General features: G+C 32.8%; 2 protein-coding genes across 3 annotated transcripts in view; one reads left to right on the top strand and one right to left on the bottom strand.

Annotated features, from left to right (window-relative positions):
* The window catches only part of LOC129798108 (protein abnormal spindle), a 42,635-nt gene extending 28,663 nt beyond the window's left edge, over window positions 1-13,972 (bottom strand). The window contains exons 1-3 of the mRNA XM_055841087.1: window positions 13,774-13,972; window positions 13,012-13,678; window positions 12,635-12,939 (exon numbers count right to left, since the gene is read on the bottom strand). Coding sequence (XP_055697062.1) covers window positions 12,635-12,939; window positions 13,012-13,678; window positions 13,774-13,788 — 987 coding nt within the window. The 5' untranslated portion in view covers window positions 13,789-13,972. The remainder of the gene's footprint in view (window positions 1-12,634; window positions 12,940-13,011; window positions 13,679-13,773) is intronic.
* Window positions 13,973-14,012: 40 nt separating this feature from the next.
* Window positions 14,013-26,111, top strand: LOC129798120 (ectonucleotide pyrophosphatase/phosphodiesterase family member 5-like). 2 transcript variants are annotated; one of them, XM_055841104.1, is made up of 4 exons: window positions 14,013-14,491; window positions 14,554-14,793; window positions 20,712-21,417; window positions 25,808-26,111. In XM_055841104.1, the coding sequence occupies exons 1-4, from the start codon at window positions 14,120-14,122 to the stop codon at window positions 26,008-26,010; spliced, it is 1,521 nt and encodes a 506-aa protein (XP_055697079.1). In that variant the 5' UTR covers window positions 14,013-14,119; the 3' UTR covers window positions 26,011-26,111. The 2 variants fall into 2 exon arrangements, with proteins under 2 accessions (XP_055697079.1, XP_055697080.1); XM_055841105.1 differs by lacking the exon at window positions 25,808-26,111 and adding an exon at window positions 21,643-21,867 and having other exon boundaries at window positions 14,014-14,491.
* The last annotated feature ends 1,873 nt before the right edge of the window (window positions 26,112-27,984 follow it).

Raw genomic sequence — 27,984 nt, 5'->3', positions numbered from 1 at the left:
TAAATAGTTAATTCTTCCAATTTTCTCCTACGGGGTTGATGCAGATGTGACATCCTAAAATAAATAGCCCACTTCATCCTGAACATGATCTACCATGCGTCATATGCGAAGGAATTCTGACTTCCGGTTTATAAGCCCATGACTCTGACCCATGTAAGAAAAACTCAATGAGAATCCATTTCTACTAAATAGTTAATTCTTCCAATTTTCTCCTACGGGGTTGCTGCAGATGTGACATCCCAAAATAAGTAGCCCACTTCATCCTGAACATGATCTACCATGCGTCATGTGCGAAGGAATTCTTACTTCCGGTTTATGAGCCCATGAGTCATATGAGAGATCGACGCCGAGAAATTTTCGGCGGCTGCGGCTAAAATTTTAAAAATGTCTACGGCTCGCTGCGCGCCGGCGCGCCAGCCGAGGATATCGGCTGCGGCTCAACCAGGCGCGCCGGATTTTTTTCATATTTTTCGATTACAATCACTATTATACACCGATTGTCCTCAAAATTAGAATATTTTTTGCTAGAATTACAAAATTATAAATAGAAAACGTTTAGTAGCAATCAAAGCTTTTAAAGGAAAACCTATCAATTTTAGAATTGAGCATGACATTTGCCTATTACTAACGCACAATAAAGTAAAAGGTGAATTTCATTGGCATGTGATAAGGAAAATAATTTTATCTGAATGGCAAAATGTCCGAAAATTTCCCAAAATGGGGCAAATTGAAACAAAACTGAAATTATTTCAGAAGAGAACAAAAAATGCATTTTTACTTACTCCAAAATATTTGTAATCAGGAAACATTGGACAAAACTTATCAAAACTGACATTTAACTTTTTAGATGAGCTCTTCGAAAACATGAGATATATTCACTTAGCATAGAAAATTTACTACTTTACAACTTCCGAAAATATGATTTTCGAATCATTTTATATCGATTCTCAAATGTACTGCGGAAAATATTGTTGTGATGTGTAACTTATTACATTTTTCTCTTGACAAAATGTTCAATTGATATAATTTTACAAAAAATATATATTCTACAATTTCGAGATGTTCTTCTACTTTACACTTCTACTTTAGAATTTTAATGCGATTCACATTGATGATCGCTAATAAACATACTAAGGGGTAATTTGCAAATTTGAATCACTAAATATTTAGGATTTGATCTACCCAAAATCTTTTCTAAATAGGATTGAATTAATTTCAATAGAATATGGTGGTAGATTTATTGAAAATCTGAAGAAAGAAATTCTTAGTGATTTTTAGTAATTAATTTTTGATTTTATCTCCTCATAATGTAAATTATTTATTAGAGCAGTAGCATTAATATTTTATATATATAGGACTTACTTCAGAACTTTTGTAAGATAAATACTAGAAACCATCTGAGTTGATTGTAGAAGCACTTCACCTAATTTTGGAAATTCCATGATTGATTTTAAAGGTTCTCTTAAGTCAATTAGAAAACACTGGAATATGGTCAATCTAAAAACAAGTTTATTTATTTATTTATTAGTTTTGAGCATGAGCTCTGAGGATGTTTTTACAACATCATACTACCTTGAGCTGTGCGGCTTTTTTAAATATATTATTGACCCTATTATAGTGAAGCTGTGGCTCTTTTGTGCAAAATCTTAACTTTTTAATATTTAAGAAATGTGGGCTTATAAATTTGACAACCAAAAAGTGACATTTAAAATTTCCGTAATGCATGGTTTTTACGACATGTTATTTGCCAATACTTTTTTTTGTAAAATTATTCCACTATTCTTTTACTAAATTTAATCCTTTTTAGTATAGATTTAAGGTTTTAAAATTAGAAATTTCTTAGATGAGTAAAAACAGATAAATTGGCTCATCCGCAAAAGGATTGCTTTTAAAAATCCTTTTTTGAATTAAAGTTTCTCTTTATGTAGTAGGGTAAAATAACGTAATTTGGAACATGATCCAAATGAAAATTCTTCACAACTCCATATAAAAATATAGAATTTTTCATTAATAAACACAGTACTAAATTTCCATTTACAATAATTTCTCTGTTGCAATCTTATTATCGGATTCTTCGTGTTCCAGATAAATCTAAATTCCATTCACATTAATAAGTTTTAGTTCAGGGGCATCTCGACATTAATTTTTCCATACGTTTTTGTATAAAGGCACTGTAACCTAAAGGTAAGTTTTTTCTTACGGAGAATTGACTTATCACTTTGATATATTTCGAAATTGTGCGTTTAAAGCTATGTAAATATACATATTTCATAATATTCGCCGAAAATACAAGAATTACGAGCAAATTTGTTTAAGATGCGATGCAATATATGTGCAAAATTTTTACAAAGAAAAGTGAAAAATAGTTTTACTAAATATTAGGTTTGATGGTCCGCTGTTCTAATTAAAAATGTTCCTATTTTTGGGTCAGGCTCTGAATTGATTTATTTTACCCTGTCATGATTCTTTTGCTTAATAAGTTTGCTTTTACTATTAAAATCGGATATTCCGACCAACTGTTTCTACAAAAAAAATATCAACAAATTATGAGGTGTTTTAAAAATAAATAAACTTGTTTTTAGATTGACTCTGGGAAACTTATAAAAATCAAACTGAAAACTTCCAAAATCAAGTGTATTTGTGATGAGTGGTCATATTCCAGTGTTTTCTAATTGATTTAAGAGAACCTCTAAAATCAATCATGGAATTTCCAAAATTAGGTGAAGTGCTTCTACAATCAACTCAGATGGTTTCTAGTATTTATCTTACAAAAGTTCTGAAGTAAGTCCTAAATATATAAAATATTAAGGCTACTGCTCTAATAAATAATTTACATTATGAGGAGATAAAATCAAATATTAATTACTAAAAATCACTAAGAATTTCTATCTTCAGATTTTCAATAAATCTACCACCATATTCTATTGAAATTAATTCAATCCTATTTAGAAAAGATTTTGGGTAGATCAAATCCTAAATATTTAGTGATTCAAATTTGCAAATTACCCCTTAGTATGTTTATTAGCGATCATCAATGTGAATCGCATCAAAATTCTAAAGTAGAAGTGTAAAGTAGAAGAACATCTCGAAATTGTAGAATATATATTTTTTGTAAAATTATATCAATTGAACATTTTGTCAAGAGAAAAATGTAATAAGTTACACATCACAACAATATTTTCCGCAGTACATTTGAGAATCGATATAAAATGACTCGAAAATCATATTTTCGGAAGTTGTAAAGCAGTAAATTTTCTATGCTAAGTGAATATATCTCATGTTTTCGAAGAGCTCATCTAAAAAGTTAAATGTCAGTTTTGATAAGTTTTGTCCAATGTTTCCTGATTACAAATATTTTGGAGTAAGTAAAAATGCATTTTTTGTTCTCTTCTGAAATAATTTCAGTTTTGTTTCAATTTGCCCCATTTTGGGAAATTTTCGGACATTTTGCCATTCAGATAAAATTATTTTCCTTATCACATGCCAATGAAATTCACCTTTTACTTTATTGTGCGTTTTTTTATTAGTAATAGGCAAATGTCATGCTCAATTCTAAAATTGATAGGTTTTCCTTTAAAAGCTTTGATTGCTACTAAACGTTTTCTATTTATAATTTTGTAATTCTAGCAAAAAATATTCTAATTTTGAGGACAATCGGTGTATAATAGTGGTTGTAATCGAAAAATATGAAAAAAAAATCCGGCGCGCCTGGTTGAGCCGCAGCCGATATCCTCGGCTGGCGCGCCGGCGCGCAGCGAGCCGTAGACATTTTAAAATTTTAGCCGCAGCCGCCGAAAATTTCTCGGCGTCGATCTCTCATATGACTCATGGGCTCATAAACCGGAAGTCAGAATTCCTTCGCATATGACGCATGGTAGATCATGTTAAGGATGAAGTGGGCTACTTATTTTGGGATGTCACATCTGCAGCAACCCCGTAGGGTAAAATTTAGTAGAAGGAAACCATTGGTGAAACACGACTTTTCTTTGAACTTGCATACATGTATCACATCCAGGATGATCTGTCCAGGAAACAAAGGATTTGTCAGGCATGGCACATGGTACATTTTATTGGGGATTTAGTGGGCTATCTATTTTGGGTAGTGAGATAAATGACAACCCCGTAGGGAAAAATTTAGTAGAAGGAAACCATTGGTGAAACACGACTTTTCTTTGAACTTGCATACATGTATCACATCCAGGATGATCTGTCCAGGAAACAAAGGATTTGTCAGGCATGGCACATGGTACATTTTATTAGGGATTTAGTGGGCTATCTATTTTGGGTAGTGAGATAAATGACAACCCCGTAGGGAAAAATTTAGTAGAAGGAAACCATTGGTGAAACACGACTTTTCTTTGAACTTGCATACATGTATCACATCCAGGATGATCTGTCCAGGAAACAAAGGATTTGTCAGGCATGGCACATGGTACATTTTATTAGGGATTTAGTGGGCTATCTATTTTGGGTAGTGAGATAAATGACAACCCCGTAGGGAAAAATTTAGTAGAAGGAAACCATTGGTGAAACACGACTTTTCTTTGAACTTGCATACATGTATCACATCCAGGATGATCTGTCCAGGAAACAAAGGATTTGTCAGGCATGGCACATGGTACATTTTAATGGGGATTTAGTGGGCTATCTATTTTGGGTAGTGAGATAAATGACAACCCCGTAGGGAAAAATTTAGTAGAAGGAAACCATTGGTGAAACACGACTTTTCTTTGAACTTGCATACATGTATCACATCCAGGATGATCTGTCCAGGAAACAAAGGATTTGTCAGGCATGGCACATAGTACATTTTATTAGGGATTTAGTGGGCTATCTATTTTGGGTAGTGAGATAAATGGCAACCCCGTAGGGAAAAATTTAGTAGAAGGAAACCATTGGTGAAACACGACTTTTCTTTAAACTTGCATACATGTATCACATCCAGGATGATCAGTCCAGGAAACAAAGAGATTTGTTAGGGAAAATAAATCCTTTGAAATGGTTACTTACCAGAGAACTCGTTCAAATTTTTTTTATGTTCGTAAAGAATTTTCAGAGAGAAAAAGTTGGGAAATTGTACATATCAATTTCTTTTTAGCCAAGACACACACCATAATTTTCAATGAAAAACAGATTTTCCGCAATTTTCTTTTCATTATTATATAATTATTTCAATTTTTCTCAGTGTTTTTTAGCCGAGACACACAAAAAATATTTGAATTTGCAACGGTTTTTCTTAGCCAAGACACAAACCCGCGTTCGGCTGGCCTTCGGCCAGCTTCAGGGAGGTAGAGTTTTATTAATTCTAGCACTTATTGATAGTCTTCGCCGATCCGGTTTAACATGTCAAAGTCTACAGGGATATGTTATGTACCAAGTAAGATACAATGATCCTTAAAAGGATTCTTGTAATTTCAGTAATGGTCAATTAAATACAAATTAGGTATTTTGTCAAAAAAACGGCTCCGTGAAAAAGTTATCTGAAGATGCAATTCCAAAATCGATTTCAGAGTTGTAAATTGCCCAAATCTATTCTAAATTTATCTGGTTAGAATAATCCACTTCGATTTTGTTCATTATTTTTATTAAAATACTTTTTTTCACTATTATCTTCCTAAGAACGCATGATTTATGTTATAAAATTGCATGTAATGGTCTTTCTAAAGATTTATTAGTATTCTACTAAATTAGTATTAGATTTATTAGATTAGTATTCTAAAGATTTATTATTATTTGGCTAAAAATTATCCAATTTTTTGGGAACTTAAGATAAAATAACGGAGATCTATAAGATGGTATGGTCGTCATCTTGATTTGACGTTTCTGTCCGCCATTTTGAATAACTCTCAAAACAAAATTTTCATCCGATTGAGCTGAAATTTTAGTATGTTCTAGCTGATGTTAAGGCCTTTTCAGAACATATATAAAATCCGACCTAGGTCAAGCGATTGTCTGGACATAGGGACTCCAAGTTCAAAATTTTAACACTTTCCTGAATACAAAACTAAGGGGAGCTTCTTTAATAAATGCATTTTTCGTTTTTTCTTTAATTATGTAAGAGTAAATAAAATTATAAAATAAAATAAAACAACCAATTTTAATGGTTACTGAGGTCTTTCGTTTAGGTTTTAAAATTCAAGATTAGAAAATAAAGATCGCACAAATATGAATATTTTAAAATTTTAAAATTTGAGCCTCTGTATCTAGGCAAATGCTTGACATAGACTGGAACATAGATGCGTTCTGAAAAGGTCTTAACATCAGCTACAACATACTAAGATTTCAACCCAATCGGACTAGTTTTAGGTTGATTCAAAATGGCGGACAGAAACGTCAAATCAAGATGGCGACCACGTCATCTTGTAGATCTCGTGCATCTTACCCTGAGATATGAAGATCTTCATTGTCGTTTATTATCAGAAATTGTTGATTTTTTAGCATTTATTAAAAAGTGCAAAGTCGCCCGCACCTTATCCCAAGTGCAAGCCTTTTTTCTTGATTCTTTTAACATAGTAAAATTTTATAAAATTAATACTAGTGGCACAAAATCCATTCATTAACAACTGAATACAAATAATTTTACCCACTCATTCCCCTCCTTTTACTTTATCTATCCACTTTTAGAGGGTAAAATTGGAAAACAGCGAAAAAACGTGCGAAGTCATCCGCAACGACGGTATGGGATATATTTTAATGCCACATTTTTACAGGGTAAATATTCTGGAGGATCATCTTGAGTGTATTTGGTGGACCCTTCCTTGCTCTCCTACATTTGACTGTGTAGGTGTGTGAATATTTAGATTTAGGTACTTAACATTTAAAGATTATTAAATAATTAATAACGATCTATTAATCAGCTAGATATTCTTTTAATAAATTTCAAAGCTGTTCTTCAGGTTGTTTTTGGCAAAAAACAAACGATCAGTAAAAAATTCAAAATGGGCAGTAAAAAATTAAAAATGAGCAGTAAAATATCTGATTATGGTCAGTAAAAAACTTAAATCTTTACAAAAATGGGTCTATTTTATATATTTAACATTTAAAATAGTTCCATATAGAGTAAAAAGCCCTTTATTTTCCCTTTGCCAAAATTTGGACGATAATATCACTGTTTCAAAATTTTTTGTTACTGATCAATTTTAACTTTTTACTGCTCATTTATTCAATGCCGTTGTTTTTTTACCTTAATGAAGAGAGAACAACAATTTAGGATCTCCTATTTTCAAGGTTATTTAATTACGAAGAAAAAACTGCTATTACTTTTTTTCATCTTTCTAATTTAACTTATAAGGCAATAATCAAAAATTAAGAAATATGGCAATCTCTTTAATAAAGTAAAATTGAGAAGGAATAAATTATGGACAAAGAATCAAGTCCAGAAATAAAATGAATAATTTTCTAAGTATGAGAATTTTACAATATTTTTATTCTTGTTTTAATTTACTATGTATAAAATATCAAACAAAATGGACCAGAAAATAAATTAATCCACAAGAAATATCAATTAACTCAATTTGATTATAAGTAATCTAATATCCTTGGGAAGGGGCATGGGGTACGCTAATCTTCTCTGTATCTTTTCAATTTTAGAGCATATTTTGCCAAAGCAAAAACATATTAATATCTAAATTGTTTTATTTTTATTGTTTTCATTGTTTTACGAATGATTAAATGATCTTTTTATTCAATTAAAAAAATAAATGTATTCTAAAACTAATGTATACTGAGCTATTTGTGAATAGAATTTGATGAAAATTAAGGGCAGAATCACATTGACAGTAAAATGCTCACCGTATTTCGTTAATTTACGCATTTCCATTGCAATTTTTACGCAAATTTTCCATTACCGTATTACCTTATCTCATACTCGGTTGCACTAGGTGAAAATAATATAAGAAAATTGAAGAAATAAAACGAAATTTCGATAAACGGTGAGCAAAAAAACTGTAAGGGAAAATTAATCGTAGTTTTTTTCCTCACCGTTTATCGAATTTTCGTTTTACTTCTTCAATTTTCTTATATTATTTTCACCTAGTGCCACCGAGTATGAGATAAGGTAATACGGTAATGGAAAATTTACATAAAAATTGCAATGAAAATGCGTAAATTAACGAAATACGGTGAGGCTACGGCGAGCATTTTATTTTATAAGTATTTCTAAGTATATTTTATTCTATAAGTATTTTTATCAATATAGATATCGTAATTCTCTAAAATTACGAAAACTTTCTTGGATGACTCCATTTCGTTCTGAGGAAATTAAGTAACCTTCTGACATTGAATGGATAATAATTCAATAAATAATTTTCAAATTCCCGTTAGACTATCAACAGAAATCTTTTGAGACTTTTCAAAATTTTAGTATTCATAAATCAATACAAAGTTGTCTCAATTAATTAGGAAATCGCTCTGGATTTTTTTAAAGTTTATAAATAAAAACTATTAGAAAAAAGTTAGTGATCATTGAAATATATTGATAAAATGCCCTGCTCTCTTAAAACGTTTAAAAATTTATTCAAAAATGAAAACAAAAATTGTGAAAGAGCTTTCAAAAATTATCCAAAACTATTTGTAAAATCTACGCATTATCTCCAATCAATACTTTAAATCCCATTCTGCAAATGTGGGCCAGAAAAAAAGGAGCAGAAGGACCAAAAGAGAAAATAAGAAAATTCGATTCTAGCTGGTTATTATATTTGTGGCTTCATAAATTGAGAGTATTGATTTGAAATCTGAAACTTCTACGTGTGCCAAAATTTTCGTGAAAAACAAGTCGAGAAGTGTTATACTGAGTATATTATGTACATTCCTCAATGATTACAAATAGGACCATAAAACCGCGATTATTTCTTGTTGTATTCACGCATTGATTTTTATTATTCTTGCAATCTTTTTGGAGTTTATGGGCCGAATAAACGGAATTTTCAGAAGTTCATGCTCTGCGTGAGTCCATGCAATTTCTCATATACAGAATATTTCTAATGCCTGCTCTTGTACTGTTGAATTAGGGAAAAATCTCGAAATATATGATAAAACCAAAATAGACCCAAATGCGCGAAACGCAAATAGGGCAAAATTAAATAGGATGATAAATGTTTTGTGAATTCTCATTTGTCCCTCGCCACAATAAACTCAAAGTTATTCTGCTTCTACCGCCTTACTATAATTTGGATTTTTTCGAAGTTTTCTCTACTGTACAGTACCTGTCGTTTAAATAAAAACTGTTTTTAACATTTTTATTTATAAACTGTTTTGATGCACAAATATTAGATAGGGGACACCCTTGCAGTAAATGTCCTAATTCAAAACCACTTCCAGACGCTTTAACTTTAACAGAAAATTCAACACATTAAGTTCATAATTTTTCTGAATAGAATACATAAATTTGCTCTTGAAAACTTCTTAAATACAAGAAAAATACGCGAGCCTAAAATGCTTCTATTGGATTCACATATTAATCCAAATGGAGACAAGGGAAAGTTTCTAATTGGAGACAAACAGTATAAGTGAAAGCGCGACAAATGGCTAAACTTAGAATTCTCCCTTTGTGAAGTCTTATTAATTTCGTGACTAGTTTTTCATTCTGGAGAAAAAGCGTTAAGTCCCTTAAAGAAGATATCACAATTTCAAGTGCTATTACTTTAATTAGACACAACTCCTAAATAGTGAATGTCAACTTTTTAAGAGAGGATTTTTTGACTTCAATCATTTCTTAGTGATAAAGTGCATCCCGAAACCGATATTCTGGATTAATTTGTGCAAGAGTAGTCCAAGATAATAAATTTTTATATTAAAATATACTAAAATACCTAAAATATAATAAATTTCCGCGTTATAGGATAGAACAGGGCTCGGTCAAAATTCCGGAAGTCAAAATTCCGAAACCCAAAATGCAAAAAAGCCAATATCCTAAACGTCGAAATCCCGAAAGCCAAAATCCTGAAAGCGAAAATCCTGAATAGACAAAATCCAGAAAGTACCAAAATCTGAAAAACCTAGATCACGAAAAGCCGCCAAATTCACGAACGCCAAAATCTCGAAAGGGGCAAAATCCCGAATTCTTCAAGGTATCACAGTAGCTACTCCCACGATTGCACCCGCCCTTGTTGGAGGGAAAGAGAAATAGGCAAAGGAATTTCGTTCCTTTAAAAATTTTGGCCATTTGAGATTTTGGCTTTCGGGATTTTGGCTTTTTAGGACTTTAGCTTTCGGGATTTTAGCTTTCAGCATTTTTGCTTTCGGAATTTCGTCTCTTCAGGATTTTGGCTTTCTGGATTTAGTCTTCTGGATTTTAGTTCTCGGAATTTTGACTCTTCAGTATTTTGGATTTCCAGGATTTTGGTCCATTCAGAATTCGGTCTCTTTGAAATTTGCTCTTTCAAAGATTTCGACGCATTCGAAATTCTGGCTTAAGGATTTATAAATATTCGGGATTTTGTCTCTTCGGGATATTGGCTTTCAAGATTTAATTTCTTCGGGATTTAGTCTCTTCGGAATTTCAGTTTCCGGAATTTTGTCTCTTCAGGATTTTGAATTTTCAGGATTTTGGTTCATTCAGAATTCGGTCTTTTTGGAATTTGCTCTTTCAAAGATTTCAACGCATTCGATATTCTAGCTTTCGGATTTATAAATATTCGGGATTTTGTTTCCTCGGGATATTGGCTTTCGGGATTTAGTCTCTTCGGGATTTTAGTTTTCGGAATTTGGATTCTTCAGGATTTTGGATTTCCAGGATTTTGGTCCATTCAGAATTCGGTCTCTTTGGAATTTGCGCATTCAGAGATCTCGACCCATTCGAAATTCTGGCTTTCAGATTTATAAATATTCGGGGTTTTGTCTCTTCGGGATATTGGCTTTCGAGATTAAATCTCTTCTGGATTTAGTCTCTTCGCGATATTAGTTTTCGGAATTTTGACTCTTCAGGAATTTGGCTTTCTGAGATTTTGGTCCATTAAGAATTTTGTTTCTTTGGAATGTGCTGTTTCAAAGATTTTGGCTTTTTAGGACTTTAGCTTCCGGGATTTTGGCTTTCAGTATTTTTGCTTTCGGAATTTTGTCTCTTCAGGATTTTGGCTTTCTGGTTTTAGTCTTCGGAATCTTAGTTTTAGGAATTTTGATTCTTCAGTATTTTGGATTTCCAGGATTTTGGTCCATTCAGAATTATGTTTTTTTGGGATTTGCGCTTTGAAAGATTTCGACACATTCGAAATTCTGGCTTTCGGATTTATAATTATTCGGGATTTTGTCTCTTCGGAATATTAGTTTTCGAGATTTAATCTCTTCTGGATTTAGTCTCTTCGGGATTTTAGTTTTCGGAATTTTGACTCCTCAGGAATTTGGCTTTCTGAGATTTTGGTCCATTAAGAATTTTGTCTCTTTGGGATTTGCGCATTCCAAGATCTCGACCCATTCGGAAATCTGACTTTCGGATTTATAAATATTCGGGATTTTGTCTTTCAGGATTTAATCTCTTCGGGATTTTAGTTTTCAGGATTTTGACTTACAAGATTTTGGCTTTCAGGACTTTAATTTTTAGGATTGCAGATTTTCGAGATTTCGGGCTTTTGGCTTTCAAGATTTTGATTTTTCGGGATTTTGGCTATTCGGGATTTAAATCCATTCAGGATTTTTTCTCTTCAGGATTTTTGCTTTCAGAATTTTATCTCTTCAGGATTTTGGCTTTCCGGGATTTTGGCCTTTCTGAATTTTGTCTCTTTGGGATTTGCGCTTTTCGAGATTTCAAGCCATTTGGAATTATGACTTTCCTATTTATAAATATTCGGGATTTTGTCTCTTTGGGATTTTGGCTTTCAGGATTTTGTCTATGCGGGATTTTGGCTTTCAGGATTTAATAACTTCGGGATTTTAGTTTTCAGGATTTTGACTCACAAGATTTTGGCTTTCAGGACTTTAATTTTTAGGATTTCAGATTTTCGGTATTTCGGGCTTTTGGCTATTCGGGATTTAAATCCATTCAGGATTTTTTCTCTTCAGAATTTTTTATTTCAAAATTTCATCTCTCCAGGATTTTGGCTTTCCGGGATTTTGGCCCTTCTGAATTTTGTCTCTTTGGAATTTGCGCTTTCCGAGACTTCATCTCATTCGGAATTCTGACTTTCGGATTTATAAATATTCGGGATTTTGGCTTTCAGGATTTAGTCTCTTCAAGATTTTAGATCTCAGGATTTTGACTTACTTCAGGACTTTAGTTTTTAGGATTTCAGATTTTCGGAATTTCGGGCTTTTGGCTTTCAAGATTTTTATTTTTCGGGATTTTAGTTGACACCGGTTAGAACACTCGTAATATTTGAATGCTCACAAGAGAAGACCATATCAACAAACAAATTAAAATGCAACTGTCCCGTGTTTTATAAAATATCCCGATCTAAAAAAGAACCAATTTAGGAGAATCTACCGTACATGAAATCAAGTTTAAAATCCGGGCTTATCAATTTCCTTGCTTTATAAAGAAATAAATTGTCCTCTTTTTATCAAAGACTAGTAAAAGAAATATTTTGCAAATAATCAAACAACTTGTTCCAATTTTCGTGGCAGGCACTGTAGTGTAGGGATTTGGGGAGAACGAAAAAAGTATCGATTGTGCGTGACCTAGAAAGATTCCATAAAAACTTACCTCAATTCTCTTGGTGACATCGAAAGTCTTATGAGACTCTGGGATGGGCTCCTCCAGAGCGATGTCCAGGACATCCGCGGCGCAGTCTTCAAAGGAATCTTTAGGGCTATGAGGCCCCTTGACGTAAGTCTCTGTGCTCAAGCGAGCGAATTCTTCTGCTGGCGGGACGGACAGTAGCTGACGCGGTTGAATCTCCATCCGAGCATCTTCTTGCTCTTCTGGCGACCACACAATCTTGCGCTGAATTCCCGATGCTCCAGCAACAGGTGTCGGCAGAGATGCCAGATAGTCGATGTAGCTTTTGCCTGGAAGCCAAACACATTGGCTGATTGGATCAGGGAATTGGGGTCAAGAGGGCAATGAGAAGCTGTTCTTACCAGCTGGCTTTGACTCTGTGACTGGAGTAAAATTGATCTGATCGATAATGCTGGAAATGTCGGGAGATGTTGATGGTTGGAGATTTTCTTTGTTCGTTGAGCGCATTTTCTTCTGAGGCGAGATAATTTTTCTGAGTCTGGGAGACTTTGCCTTGTACTTTATGACCATGTCTGGACTGAAGGCAGTCTTCCGGACAATTTGTCGAGGAGGAGTTGGAGTCTTGTTCTTTGTCTTCTTCTGCACGGGAGCATTGTGGGATTTTAATGGTTTTTTGAGGCCTTTTCGTTGTTCCACGGACTTTAGAATCACCGCAACATCCTTCCGGAAACCTCGACTATCCGTAAATTGAATAGTTTCCCTGCAAGCTACAGCTTTTGGCGGGATCCAGACAATCTCCAGGGTTTTGTTACCTGCCCCCTCAATCATGCTAGAAGTCCACTCGAGTTGGATATTGAACTCTGGCTTGCACGTTTTGGTGACGAGAACTTTAGTTTCCAAGGGGGAGGGATTTTCAATGCATAGGACGCGTCTGGCCAATTTGCTCACGGGAATGTCTTCAAAAGTCACGATGGATTTCGTGGAAAAGGGCCCCATTGTGACTAGTGTGGGTTCTCGGGCTTCATCTCTCTTTCTGGCAATTTTCACCCGTGTCGGAGTGACTCTGACCTTTAGCCCGGAAGGAAGAATAGAAGCCTCAAACAATTGCCCAACGGGATCTATGACAGGCTTGGTGGAAATTGTTTTACAACCCAAAAACTCACCTCAAATCTACTCATTCTCGCAATATCTCACTACACAATACTCAATTAACACTCAATCTAGCACTTGAGCATGCACACAGCACAACAATAAGGAAATACACCTTCTGAATTATGGATTTTTGTGCAATTCTGCAGAACAAGCGGCCGTTGAAACTCCGCCGTTCAACTTTCGCCTTCCAACTGTGACGTCATGGCCAACGTTCGAATCTTTCGAAAATTCGCCGAGGCATTTTCGAAAATGCGGCGAAATGTGAATAGTCCGTGTCGGGGTTGAGCCTATTGAGCCAGCTGGGAAGAGCGCGATGCGAAAGAAAAGTTTTATTTTTCCACATTTTCCCACGAGAAGATGTTCAATCGCAGTGGAATTCTGTTATCAGTGAATACAGCTGTAATTCTGTGGTGTTGTATTGTGAAGAGTGTTGATGGATCTCAGAGAAATAGCCTAATTGTGATATCGTACGATGGATTCAAGAATGAATACCTCAAACGCAATATTACACCCTATCTCAATGCCTTTCGCGAGGAGGGAGTCTCGGTACCCTACATGAGGAATGTCTTTCCCACAAAAACCTTTCCCAATCACCATACAATTGCCACGGGTGTCTTTCCGGAGGTGCATGGCGTCATGGCGAATACCATGTACGACCGTGACAGTAAGAAGAAGCTGGAATACGGGTCCCCGATGTTCCACCAAAACAATGCCACTGTCCCGATCTGGGTGAGAAAATTGCAACACAATGCCAAATCACAGCAATAGCTAATTGATTGGATTTCCCTTAGACGCTCAATGAGATGCAAGGTCAGTATTCAGGCTGCATGATGTGGCCCGGGTCTGATTTTTCCTATGCCGGGAGAAATTGCACACACAGCGTCGCCTACAACAAATCCATCTCCTGGGACGCACGTGTGGACATTGCCATGGACTGGCTGAAGGACAAGGAAAAGCCTGCGAGTCTCGTAATCATGTACTTTGAAGATCCCGACTCTCATGGGCACATCTACGGGCCAGATTCCAAAATGGTGAGTACCTCTCTATCGCTTATCTCTAAAATCTCAGAAGAAGGCAATTACCTGAACAATTTCCTATTCTCCCAGTGCCAGACTTTAATTATTCAGATTTGAGATAAAAAAATCAACCCAAACCCTTGCAGGCTTATTGCACCTGTGATTCTTGTTTAAACCTCAAATTCTATTCCATTTCAATTTTTATTTTCTTAAAAATTCATCATGAAAATAAAGTGAATAATAAAATTCACAATGAATTCCTCTCAAGTTCAATTATGTATCAATAGCGATAACATTTGTGTTTATGTTCCACTGTATTATCAGCTGTTTAACGAGAGTTTGTTTTTCTAAAGTGCAATTTATATTTCTCCATATCGCTTTATTCAAATTAACAGGTGTATGCAACATTACGAGATTACTTAGCAATTTTATTGAGAATAGAAACAAATAAGTTACGCAATTTGAAATACTTAAAATATTTTCTAAAGATTTTTTGAAAATAGAAAATTTCACCAGAAGATGCAGGGAATAACTCGATTTTTACACATTTCTAGCTATTTCTGGTCAATACTTGAATTAAATTATAAGCAAAAGAATGAAGCATATCAATTCTGCCGCTTCTTTTTATCACAGTGACTGATATACCTCATCAGTCAATGTACCTACAACATTTTCGCTTTAGGGGAAAGGCTCATAATTTTGTCCAGTTTCTTATTTTGGACACTTTGAGGATAAAATTGGACACTAAAAATAAATTGATTAAAATGATGGATTTTTATTCCAATATTTGATGAATAATGAATTCTATCTAAATATTTGTCCTTTTTGGAAGATTTTAACACTAAATACGTTAAATTTTGAATATGATTTGAGTTAACTCATTCAGTCAATGTACCAGAAATACTTGAGATAGAATGTTCATATTTTAGAATTAGTTTCCTACAGATTAGTAGATGAATTTTTTGAAAAGAAAATTTTTTTACCTATTATGGGGGCACCGGGAGCCCCTGTCAAACACACGTCTTAACGGTCACTGAGTTTAAATTCTGTGTATTACAGTAGACTCTCTCAAATTCGGGCATATGGGACCGAAATAGCCGAATTAGACAGAAATTCGGGCGACAAACTTTTTGAAATGCAACGATTTTTTATTCATGTGCATATAGATATCGATTTACACACTAATATATATCGTAAATTGCATGAAAATCACTCAATAATGCAAAATCACATCAAAACTAAGACAAACCATGCCAAATTTGAGCATACAGTAGAGTCTCGCTATAGAGGCCATCGCTCTATAGTCCACAATTTATCGACCGTTGATATTTCAAAACACTGATTTTAAGTTAGGTTATGTTTTTTAGTATGCGACATGCATAATTATTTTAATATTTTTGGCAAACTTTATTAAGTAGTTGTGATAATTGTGATCCACAATGAAGAGAGCAAGGACAAGTACCACAATCGTAAAGAAAGTGGAAGCCGTCGAGCAATTTCAATACTAAAAATCGTTGATAATTTTAAAAAATTACATGGACTAATAGTGCGACCCAAGTGTGAAATTTGAAACCAAATATGGACTATAGCGAGACTCTACTGTATTTGATTCATTTGATAATCATAATCAAACTTGAAAAATGACAAGAAACTTTTTTCAAATGTAACTGCTGCCCGAATTAAAAAGTAGCCCGATCTTAAAAGAGCCGAATTAGCGAGAGTCTACTGTAATTCATTACAAACTCTATTGCTTTAGATAGAGTAACTATCCAAGAACACAAATTGGCAACAAGAATTCAAATCAGGACAGAGGAAAGAGGCCAATTCATTCATTCATTTCATTTCATTTCATTTTATTGTCATCTCTCTCATATCGATCTTATTACAAAATTTACAAACGTTTAACCTAAGTAGTGGGCCAGGCTATAATAGAGAGAGAGAGAGAAAACCATCCGTCATGTCATAAAGGCAGTCAAATTTTAACAAATTCGACAGAATGTCGTATTTTCCGTCCGCCATTTTGAGCAAAAATTATGCATGATCTTCCGCGAAGCAAGAAAACAACAACAAAATGTATTCCCATCTCTGTCGCGGACTATTTTTTCGAAGTAATTGAAGAAATAAAGTTAATAAAAATCCATTCCCGACAGCAATTCGGATAAAAATTGCCCAGGACCCAGGAATAAATAATCTAAAATCACTCAATTTGCGTATGATGTATAATACCATGGTAAGGAATGGGTTAAAATTGCTTTGTTGAAAATTCAGTGTGAGCAATTGCTTACGAGGAATATGACAGAACTTCGTGTTTACTTCAGTCTCATTTAGCTGTGGTGAAGTACTAACAATGTTTCTTCGCTTTTTTTTGAGTGATATTATTGAATATTCATTATTCGTTAGTGGTGATTTGTACATTTGACCTGAAGTGAGATTTGCCTTGTGAATTAGATTTTTCGTGTGAAAAATGGGAAATTTTCCAAGAGATTCACCAGTGAGGTGATACTCCTTATTTTGGACAGGAGTTTTTCTCACGAAATTTCGTGAAGTTTTAGCTTTTGTGATGACTAGGTTGGACAAATGCCTGGAGAAACAAAGAAGCACCATCTCTACGAAAGAGATGCAGCGAGAAATGCCTTGAAAGGCTCCCGGAAAGGGCAGGGAATGAGCGAATCCGCACGTACTTGGAGTATCGAAGTCAACTCACTTTAATGAATGATATGGAAAGTTTCTGGGCTTCTTGTGATATTCCACGTTTCCCTTACATGAACAGGAAGAGGACTTGGCAAGATTGGTTCATGAAATGAAGAACAATGGGCATCCTGTTGAGGCGGATTAGCTGTCCAAATTTACAGCCAAGTTGTCCAAATTAACAACCAAGTTGTCCAAAATAAGAGTCAAATTCACCTCTACATATCGTCGGTTCCGAAGAAGACTATTGTAAGTCTACTTACTGTAGTATAAAAAGATGGTATCATTGGATGCAGAAACCTTAGATCTATATCCCCACAAAATTTTATGTTGATTAAGATATTCCTGCAAAAGTTACAAGAAAAAAACTTAAAATCAGCGTGCCCACAATTTTGCTTATAATTAATTTAAAAGTAGTGTTAACTAGAAGATATTCAATGCGTAAGTATGATAAAATAGTTTCAAAAGCTCAAAGTATACTAATTGCAGTGAAATTAATGAAAATAAATTTTAGCTGTCAAACTTTAAACCTCTTTCCTGTAAAGTTTACATTTTGGACTTACAATAGTCTTCTTCGGAACCGACGATATCAATTCATTTTTAAACGTATTAAAACTAATTTGAGTAAAAATAAGACGATAAATAGCTTGCCAAATTTCTAAACAACCCTTCTGAAAAGAGAGTAACAAAAAAAGTCTATTAAAAATATCACACTTCAAACTTGGAACATCTATGCTTATAAGCACACTGGTCAAAATTATGAGCCCTTATCCTATTATACTCTAAGATTATCACTATTTTTCTTCCTTTCTTTGGACTATAATGGGCAAAAAGCCTAATTAAACGTTCTGTGTTCTCTTACTAAAATGTATTTAATTTTTTATCGTATTTAGTTGGTAATTTTTTCTCGATTTTTTCATAAACTTATAAATTTGCTGCGTATACATTTTTCTTTACAAAAAACGAACAGTTCGTCAAGCATTAGTTCTAGAGATTTTTTTGCTATTTAAAGACCTTCAACATTCTCAGTAAAAAACGAAAAGTTAAGATGGGGTAATTTGGAATGATGTCTAAATTTGGAACTTTGAGATTTCCTAACAGTTTTAGATGACAAAAGAAAAAATACAACGAAAAAATACTCTTGAATATAAAGGCTTGTACTTTTTCGTTGTTTTCTTTTTCTCTTTCAAATAGTGAGAAAATCTCGAAATTCCAAAATAGACATGATTCCAAATTATCCCATCTTATACGGGCTTCAGACTTAAAGCTTAGCCATCTGGCTTAAGTTCTCTAACTTCTTATCAATCGAGATTTTTCATAAAATGTTGACTTAGAATTGTATTATAAAACCCAAATAATCTTTTGGATTCTAAAGAACCAAATTAATTGGTTGTTTTTAAGATTTTGAGACCTTCTGGAACTGGGCTAAACCTCCGGTCTGAACCCTAGTAGCCTAAGTTCCAGAAAACGGCAAGAACAGTTTTACCTAGGTCCTTGGCGCAGAATCAAAATGAAATAAAACATAAGTATTTTCGTAAATCATTGGATCTCAATAATAAAATTCTATGATAACCTAAGGACAAAACAGTACAACATTTTATAAGGGAGGGTGGAGCAGTTCACTTCTAAATTGCAAAATGGATTTAGAGACCATTCTGCAAAAAGATGATAAACAGAAGTAAAAATTTGTATATTCTGTGAATTACAGTTGGGTTTAGGGTTAATAAAAATAATAACAATAGTCCTTTAATTTCATTAGTCTATTGTTGAGATATTCATTGCACTTGAAAGACAAAATGTGTGAAAGTCCCCCATTGCGGGGCGATTTCAAGATAAATATAAGGCAATTTTTGAGAAAGATAAAACGTGTTTATAGGAAACTTGCCATACCAGAATTGATTAAAATTACTATTTTAAAGTCTTCTTAAGACTCTAAAATTTAATAATATAATCGAACAAGAACTTTATAACAGAATTTGAACACTAATTGATCATACAGAGAAAATAAAATATCGCCAAAGATTTTCAAGCTATTTCTCATTAATTGAGCAATTTTCTTTGAATTCTGTAATTCTAATTCTGTACATTGTTGGATCATTATATCGCCTTAGAGCATGTCCTTTTTAGTATAACAGTTTTATAATAGTATTTTAAAGCCTTGAATTTTTATAAAACTAAAAAAAAATTACAATATCTTGCTGAAAACATTCTGAAAAGATATTATAACAATTAAATTCATAATTTTTAGGCACTTAAAAAAACACTGAAAGATTTTTTTTATTTTTTTATAAACTTTTAAAAAATAGTACTTCCCATAATTTCGAACTTTATGGAGAAAAACAACTACAAAACGTTTTCAATGATCATTTTAAGTTAATTTTGATTAAAAAAGTAAATTGTTAGACACTGGAAACTTCTCCGTGTGTTTGCATGAAACTGCCCCTCACGCACTTTCGGAACTCAATTGAAAATTGTCAGAACCGTCTTAAAATTAATTGAACTCTAAATGCCTTATAATAATCATAAAGCCACTGTTAATTTAATACAATTATGTTACGTCAATAGCTAAGTGCAATAGTTCAGAAAATGTTAAAAATAAAACATTACAAAAAGTTTCATTTTGATGCAGTTTTATAAAATCAGTAACAGAATTCATACGAGAAGCGTCATGAAATTAATTATTTTTATGAACATGGGTCTCAGTTATCTCTTCAATAACATAAAAGTTTTGTTCCAGTCCTTTCAAAGGGATAAGAAGAATAAGAAGAAGTAGGATAAAATGGGGTAATTCGGAATCATATATATTTTGGAATTTTGAGATTTTCCACGCTGCTTCAGATGATCAAAGAGAAAAAGAATATACCACGAAGAAGTGCAAGGCTTTATATTTGAGAGTATTTCGTCGTTGTTTTTTTCTTTTGCCATCTAAAACTGTTAGGAGATCTCAAACTTCTAAATTATACATCATTCCAAATTACCCCAACTTACCTTACCCTGTTCTCAAATATTAATTTTTTTCTTATCGACTACTGAAATATTTTCAGTTCGTTCGATATTACAAATTAAATGAATTATTAATCACCGTGTAAAAGTAATTAAATTGCTCAAGATATTACGAAGAAAATAATTTAGCTACATAAGGAATAGAGGAAAAATCTCTGACGACAAAAAAGCATATGGAGAAATGCACATTGGAAAATGTGCAAAATGATACACGGTATCAATGTGGAAAAAATCTCTTTCAGGTCCGTGAATTGATCATCAAACTGGATAATCTGACCAACAGCATTCAGCAAAAATTGAAGGCTAATCAATTGTCTGATCGCGTTAATGTTATTCACTTGAGTGATCACGGAATGGAAGGAGTTCATCCGGCCAATTTTATTGACTTGCGCCAATTTGTAGCTGATGAATCCTGTGATTTCTATGGCTCATCACCTGTTCTACAGGTTGTACCTAAGCTTGGGAGATATGATGAGGTTTTAGAAGGTTTGAGGAGAGGGGCTCGATCTAATGGTCACTTTAAGGTGTTTAGCAATGCAGAACTTCTGCTGCGATGGCATTTTAATAATTCCGCTAGAACTGGACCAATAACTGTCCTTGCGGATCCTATTTATGCCTTCCAAGATATGTATGAAGCATCAGAATATTACAGAAACAAACACAATGTCACAGGGTCTAATCATACGTACGGAATTCATGGGTATGACAATGAAGCCCTACCGTCCATGTACTCAATGTTTATGGCCAAAGGTCCGGACTTTCAGAATCGCAAAGTCCTTGCACCTTTCGACACTGTTGATCTCTACAGTCTCTTCGCTAAGATTCTCAATATTTCAAATCCACCGCCAACAAATGGGACTCTATCTCATCTAGTGGATGCTCTCAAGACATCAGAGTCATCAGGAAGTTCCAGGAAAGACCCTAAAGTCTCAGCAGCTATTGTTGCGCGTTCGTAGATCTTTTTTTTAACATTTTTTTTTCTAAATTTATGTCTTACAAAAAATCTTTGCTATGGGAAAGGTGTGAAAACTTTTGTATCATTTCTGTAAATACTCTACTCTTCCTGCATCTAAAAAAGCAATTACTAAAATTCTCTTATCAACGTCAAAAATACTCTGACACCTTGCAACACAATTTTTGTGATATGTATTTTTTTTTGTTATTTTTTTACAGTTTTTATTTTGGTGAATGGCTTGAGGACGATCTTTTAAAAGTGCTTGGCTTTTTCTTGACGAAAATTTTGTGATAGAGCCTAGAGATATTTATATGTAAAGATTGTGGAAGTAATTTCGAAAGAAATTAACCCAATCGACAAATGTTGTAAGTGAAGTTTGTTTATTGTAATTGTTCAATAATTCCGTCGATTAAAATTATTTTAAAAATCTAGGCACACAAAAACAGTTTTTTTTATTGCTTGTTAAATGTTCTTTGGCTTTTTTTTGCAATTGTTGTCTCTTTATTTTTTATTAACAAGATCTATAGTTTCATATTTATAACTGAACTATACGATAATAGCGCCTTTAACGGTATTCTGATGAACCTTCCATATTCTGTAGTGTAGAGCGGGCGGCCTATTCGACACATGTCAACCCTGTCGACGGCTGTATCCCACTAATCAAAATCCTTTATTCCTTTGATACTTGAAACCCCTTACCATCCCTAGGCGGGCGCTGAAGGTTGTTATATAATGTTGTTGTTGCTCACGGCAACTAAAATCAGTACAGTAGACTCTCGCTCAATCGGCTCTTTCAATCGGCCGAAAAATGTTGTTAACAATTTTCACGTTTAATTATGAAGTTAATTTGCTCAAATTCGCTGTAGTTCTTCCTATTTTATCGTGATCCTTTATAATTAAGCGCTTTTTGTGGAATTTACAAAGACTTTGATGCCCAAATAGATCGATAAACCGGATGACATTTTTCCCCAATTGTCCAATTGAGAGAGAGTCCACTGAGAAAAAAGAGGCTACAATTAACTTTTTTTCGTCATAACTTTAACACTTTTTAGGTGTAAAAATATATCAACATTTTTTAATGTTAATTTTACACCTTTGAAGGGTAAAATCAACATGAAAGAAGGGTAACTTTAACCCATGATACACCTAAAAAGGGTAAAATTTACACCGTTTTCGGATCAATGCTGCAGGGTAAAATTAACATTTCCGGAATGCTATTTTAACTTTTTCGGATTTCTCTCAGTGTCTACTGTACTTCAGTGAGTGAGCATCAGTCGCCGTGAACAGTTCACTCTCAGGAAGTTGAAATAAGAATGGCAGCCTCAGTTCCCCATTTCCCCTCGATAAGTCTTAATTATATTTAGGTGAGCCCCATCAGGGCTTATAACAGGTCAATTTAAAGTCTTTAATTTAGTTTAATTTAATTTAGTGGTGGAAATAAGTATAATTCGACCCCTTAATCCTTCAAGAAATTCAACAAAAAAAAGAAATGTCGAAAAAAACTCATATGTAGACCATAACGTCGTTTCATACCATCATAAAAAATCGACATTTTGATTTTTTATTCTAAGTTTTTTTTAGAAATATAATAGAATTTTGTTTTTTAGGCTGGTAATAAGTATATAATTCCACTCAATAAATTGAGCGCAAGGGTATTTATTTTTGACCAAATTTAGGTTTATATCTTTTAATAATTTCACTTTTAACTATAATTAGTAAATTAAGGTCCATTTTCTAAAGTTTTTCAATAACTTTTAACCGAAAAATCGTAGGAAAATGTTTGACGAACAAAAATAAGGGAAACATTAAAGTCTTGGTGGGGATGGATCTTAGGAACTAAGAAAAATGACTAGGTTCTATCAGATAATTGTCAAATTTGTCAATATATCCACCATACATGCCTCTTAATGTACCCCAAGGGTCAAAAACCTTTAGTTGTTAGAGGCCAAAAGAGCTTTTTTGCCTCTAACAAGTATTGCTTTTCAGTAGAAAAAAGAACTTTTCCACCGAAATTTGATTGTAAAATGACGCTTGCTGTTTAGTCTGGTTATGTTCTGATCCTTTTGTCTCAAAATGGCATTCGTTAGTGATCTCGGGTCATCGTCGCATAAAAACTGAAAATTATTGCAAAAAAGGCTTTTAACAGTTTAATCAACATGACATGTTTTACGCTATTTTAAAGCTTCAAAGTTATTTTTTTTTTTGCACAAAAATGAATGATAGATCTTGTTTTCACTTGTTTTTACTCGGAAAGACTAATTTTGAAACTATAACATTGCGTAAAACATGTCATGTTGATTAAATTGTTAAAAGCCTTTTTTGAAATAATTTTTAGTTTTTATGCGACGATGACATAAGGTCTCTTACTAATGCTATTTTGAGACAAAAGCTTCAGGACTCAGGACATAACCAGACTAAACAGCAAGCATCATTTTACAATCAAATTTCGGTGGAAAGGTTCTTTTTTCCACTGAAAGGCAACACTGTTAGAGGCAAACAGCTCTTTTGGCCTCTAACAACTGAAGGTTTTTGACTCTTGGGGTACATTAAGAGGCATGTATGGTGGATATATTGACAAATTTTACAATTATCTGATAGAACCTACTCATTTTTCTTCGTTTCTAAGATCCATCGCCACCAAAACTTTAATTTTTCCTTTATTTTTGTTCGTTAAACATTTCCCCACGATATTTCGGCAAAAATTAATGCAAAACTTTAGAAAATGGAACTTAGTTTATTAATTATATTTAAAAATGAAATTATTAAAAGATATTAACCCAAGTTTGGTCAAAAATAAATACTCTAGCGCTCAATTTATTGAGTGGAATTATATTTATTTCCACCCTAAAAAACAAAATTCTATTATATTTCTAAAAATATTTAGAATAAAAAATCAAAATGTCGATTTTTTATGTTGGTATGAAAGGACGTTATGGTCTACGTATGAGTTTCTCTCGACATTTCTTTTTTTGTTGATTTTCTTTAAGGATTAATCGGTGGAATTATACTTATTTCCACCAGTGCAGTGTATTACTTAGATAATTACCATCTCAACCATGAGCATCTCAAATTTTCGAATATATAATATTAATTTCACTTAATTTGCCCATTTTGGAGATAAAAAAGGACAGGCAATGTAACTTGAGGTTAGTTTGCAATATTTAAAATCCTGTTTTAATAAAATTCTTTTTCTAGAGTTCAAATATATTATTAGAGAATTCAAAAAGTCTTGGGATATAAATTAAACTCTCAAGTAAAGATCTTAAAAAATACTAACTATAAAAAAGCTGTTTTACATAGGTATTTTGCTTTTATAACCCTTCTAACCTCAGTTTTTTGGTTAGATTATTTGGTAGGATTAATTTTCTTCTTTTGAAAGAGAGAAAAAAAATCATTTTATTTTCTTTAAATGCGATATTTAGCTTCCGTACTTAGCTGAATAAATGCTAAATTGTTAAGATTTTGCTATACAGTAAATACGTTTTTAGGTTATGTTCAACCATTTAGGTTATGTTAACGGACCTTCAAGAGTTAATGAAAAGCGTTCTATTTGGCACTATTCTTTATTCTGATGTGTTTGTTTCTTGTTTGTAGTGTTGTGTAATTTTGTTTTTCTAAACTATATATATCTTGTAAAAAAAATATTTGTGTGTCATTGATATTGATTAAATTTCCAATGCTAAATTTTTACACGAAATTCTTCCAAAATATGCGCGAATTTAAGCATTTTTCTTTTAACTTGAAAATCTTATGTAAGTAGCAATTTTATTGTACTTTTTTTTAATATCTCAGAAAAACTAGAAACCAGACATTCCACACATAACAATGCACAAATTTTCTTTGCACACTCTCCGCACCTATATGTTTTCTTAAGTAAATTTTTAGGGTGATTGGAAAAATAAATGGAACAAGTTTCTTTTCTTTAGCCTCTCAAGTGCAAAAAATATAACACATTTATCACACAATGCACATTTTTCTTGATTTTGTATAAATACTTTTTCAATTTATTCCCCAAGTGCATAGAATTTATTGTGGTGGTAGTTTGTATAAAATTAATTTATTGCTTACAATCTTTGCTGACTGAATCATCCAACACACATGAAGCTTTTCTATCTTTACTCCCACAATTGAATTTCACAAGATGAATGAATATTAAATTGAAATCTTATTTCAATACACAATATAAAGTAAAAGTCAAGCATTTGTACGTGATTGCAGGGCAATCAATGTTAAAGTGATCAATGAAGAAGGGAAATGAATTGATTTTTGCACATTTTGCTCTACTTGAGGTGGTGGGAGGTTTTAATTTAACTTTTCATGCTGTAAGAATTACAATTAATACAAACTTTTCCTTCTGTTTCTCTCTCTCTCTGAATTTTGTAGTTGGCAGTGCAATGGTCAGCTTCAGTATTGTGTCCTTTATTGCTACATTTGTAGTTTTATTGGTACGCAAACGGAGCAATAGGGATTCCCAAGAGATTGACCTGACTGCAAGTCATGAGGTAACACTCTTACTCAAGAACACCAAACACAGTCCCAGTTCATCGTCGGGATCGTCAACAGTAACAGATACCGATGCTATTTGATACATTCCAAAGTAAAAGTCACAAAATTGTCCAAACACTCGATTAAATTAAGTAAAATGTAAATATCTATTGAAATACATTACTTTATAATTTTATACTAAGCATGAGTCTTAATTTCCGCCGATTATTTTCTGTGGAATAAACAGAAAAATTTAACTGGAAAATGTAAATCATGAGAAAAATTCTATTACATTAGAAATTTTCCTTTCGCAACGAAGCACCGAGGTGGGCGGTGCTTCATTTCCGGAGCCCCGGTCCGTTCTTATCAAATGTTCATCACGAGACAAAAGGCACATTGAATTACTTTTTTCTTTATATTTTTTCATTTTAATTACTCTTAATAAGAAAATTCCACGTCTCTACAACAAATTAAAACAGAAAGCCTGTAATATACTTTCTCTTTTAGCCAAGACACACTTGGGAAAATTTATCTCAGGAACAAACCCTTTAGATAGAGATTTCTAAAACTCATCGGTGCAAAGCACAGTGAAACATGTAAAATGCCTTATCGTTCACTAGAAATATTCATATTATAATTTTTAGAAGTAATGCAAGAAATAAACATTGAAAAATTCATTAATAATTATTTAGAAAAAAAATACAGAATGACAGGCGCCAGTAGCGGAAATCTAATGAAGTTCATCTGTTCTAAAAAAATCAATATTACAATTATATGCCTTTGTCAGGCCTAATATGATGAAATGTAGTGAAATTTATCAGAGATAATTGTAAAATTATTTCCCAAGACAGTTTTATCCACTGATAGAAATGTTAAGTTTTCTAATAAAGTTTAATAAATTGAGAGGTTATTTTATACCTTTCGAAAAAAAAGATAACAGTAAGTAATAGTTCAAGATCTCTAGAATTATTTTCAAATATTGTTGTGTCAGATAGAGCCAATCGCGAAAATAATTATGCTTCGTTCTTTACAAGTTTCTAGTAGTTTTTTTTTAGGTTATATCCAGCTTAACCTCACATTATAAAATAAAATCCTAATAAAATAAAAAAAGTTCATTTCGGGTATTTTTCCAATTATCTCAAAGGGATTATAGGAAATAAGGCTATACTCAGACCTAACCTAAAACAATTTTTGCGTGGAACTTTCTCCTTAATTTTTTCTCGAATTTCACGATTGAAGTTGCAAACATTAAGAATTCTTTTCTTGTGGTTTCTCTATTTTAAAAAATTTAAAGATCATTAAATTTAAGGTAAAATTTGAGATTATGTGAAGAAAGCTTTTCGTTAGAGTATGAATAATCATTTTTCTCGGGTGTTTTCTTATTATTACCGTATTATCTGAATTTCTTCAACAAACTTCATTTATTTAACCACAAATTGCAATGGCAAAATCTAACTATTTTTTCTTAATTTTTTTTAAGTGGATTTCACATGAATTCCGTTACATTTTTGAAAGTATTAATTATATTTGAGAACGTAGGACTTAATGCCACAGCCCAGCGCGTATAAATAGTTAAAACTTGAGCTTTAATACTAAATTTGTGGCTATGTTCTTTTCAAGTTTAGGATAAACGAGATAAACAAAATAATTAGATTTAATGCTCATAAGATATCAAACCACCAAGAAATCTTCACTCATATTTGTCATTTTGAGGTTATTATACAACTTAACCTCCCTTCATAACCTCCAATAACTATTGTTTTTTTTATATATAACATCTCAATGTCTTAAACCAAATTGCAATTACGGTCTTAAAAGCATTTTTGAATTTTGTTCCTACAATTATAAATTATATTTTTACAGTGAAAAACTATAACAAAGAAGAAACCCAAGAAACCTAAAGGATTTTAACCTAAAAATATTTTTATTCCTATTAAATATTTAAAATTTACATAAAAAGAAATCCATGCAGTCGTTTCTTTTTATATAATGGCTTAAAACACGCTGAATAAATTTTGAAATAGTTTCATGAGTTTTTTGTATAGGTTAGGCTGGACATAACCTCACATTTAATA

This window comes from Phlebotomus papatasi, chromosome 1 (genome assembly GCF_024763615.1).
Source record: "Phlebotomus papatasi isolate M1 chromosome 1, Ppap_2.1, whole genome shotgun sequence".
Classification (NCBI taxonomy): domain Eukaryota; kingdom Metazoa; phylum Arthropoda; class Insecta; order Diptera; family Psychodidae; genus Phlebotomus; species Phlebotomus papatasi.
Note: the sequence above shows the minus strand (reverse complement) of the source record. Positions and strands in the feature narration are given on the sequence as shown.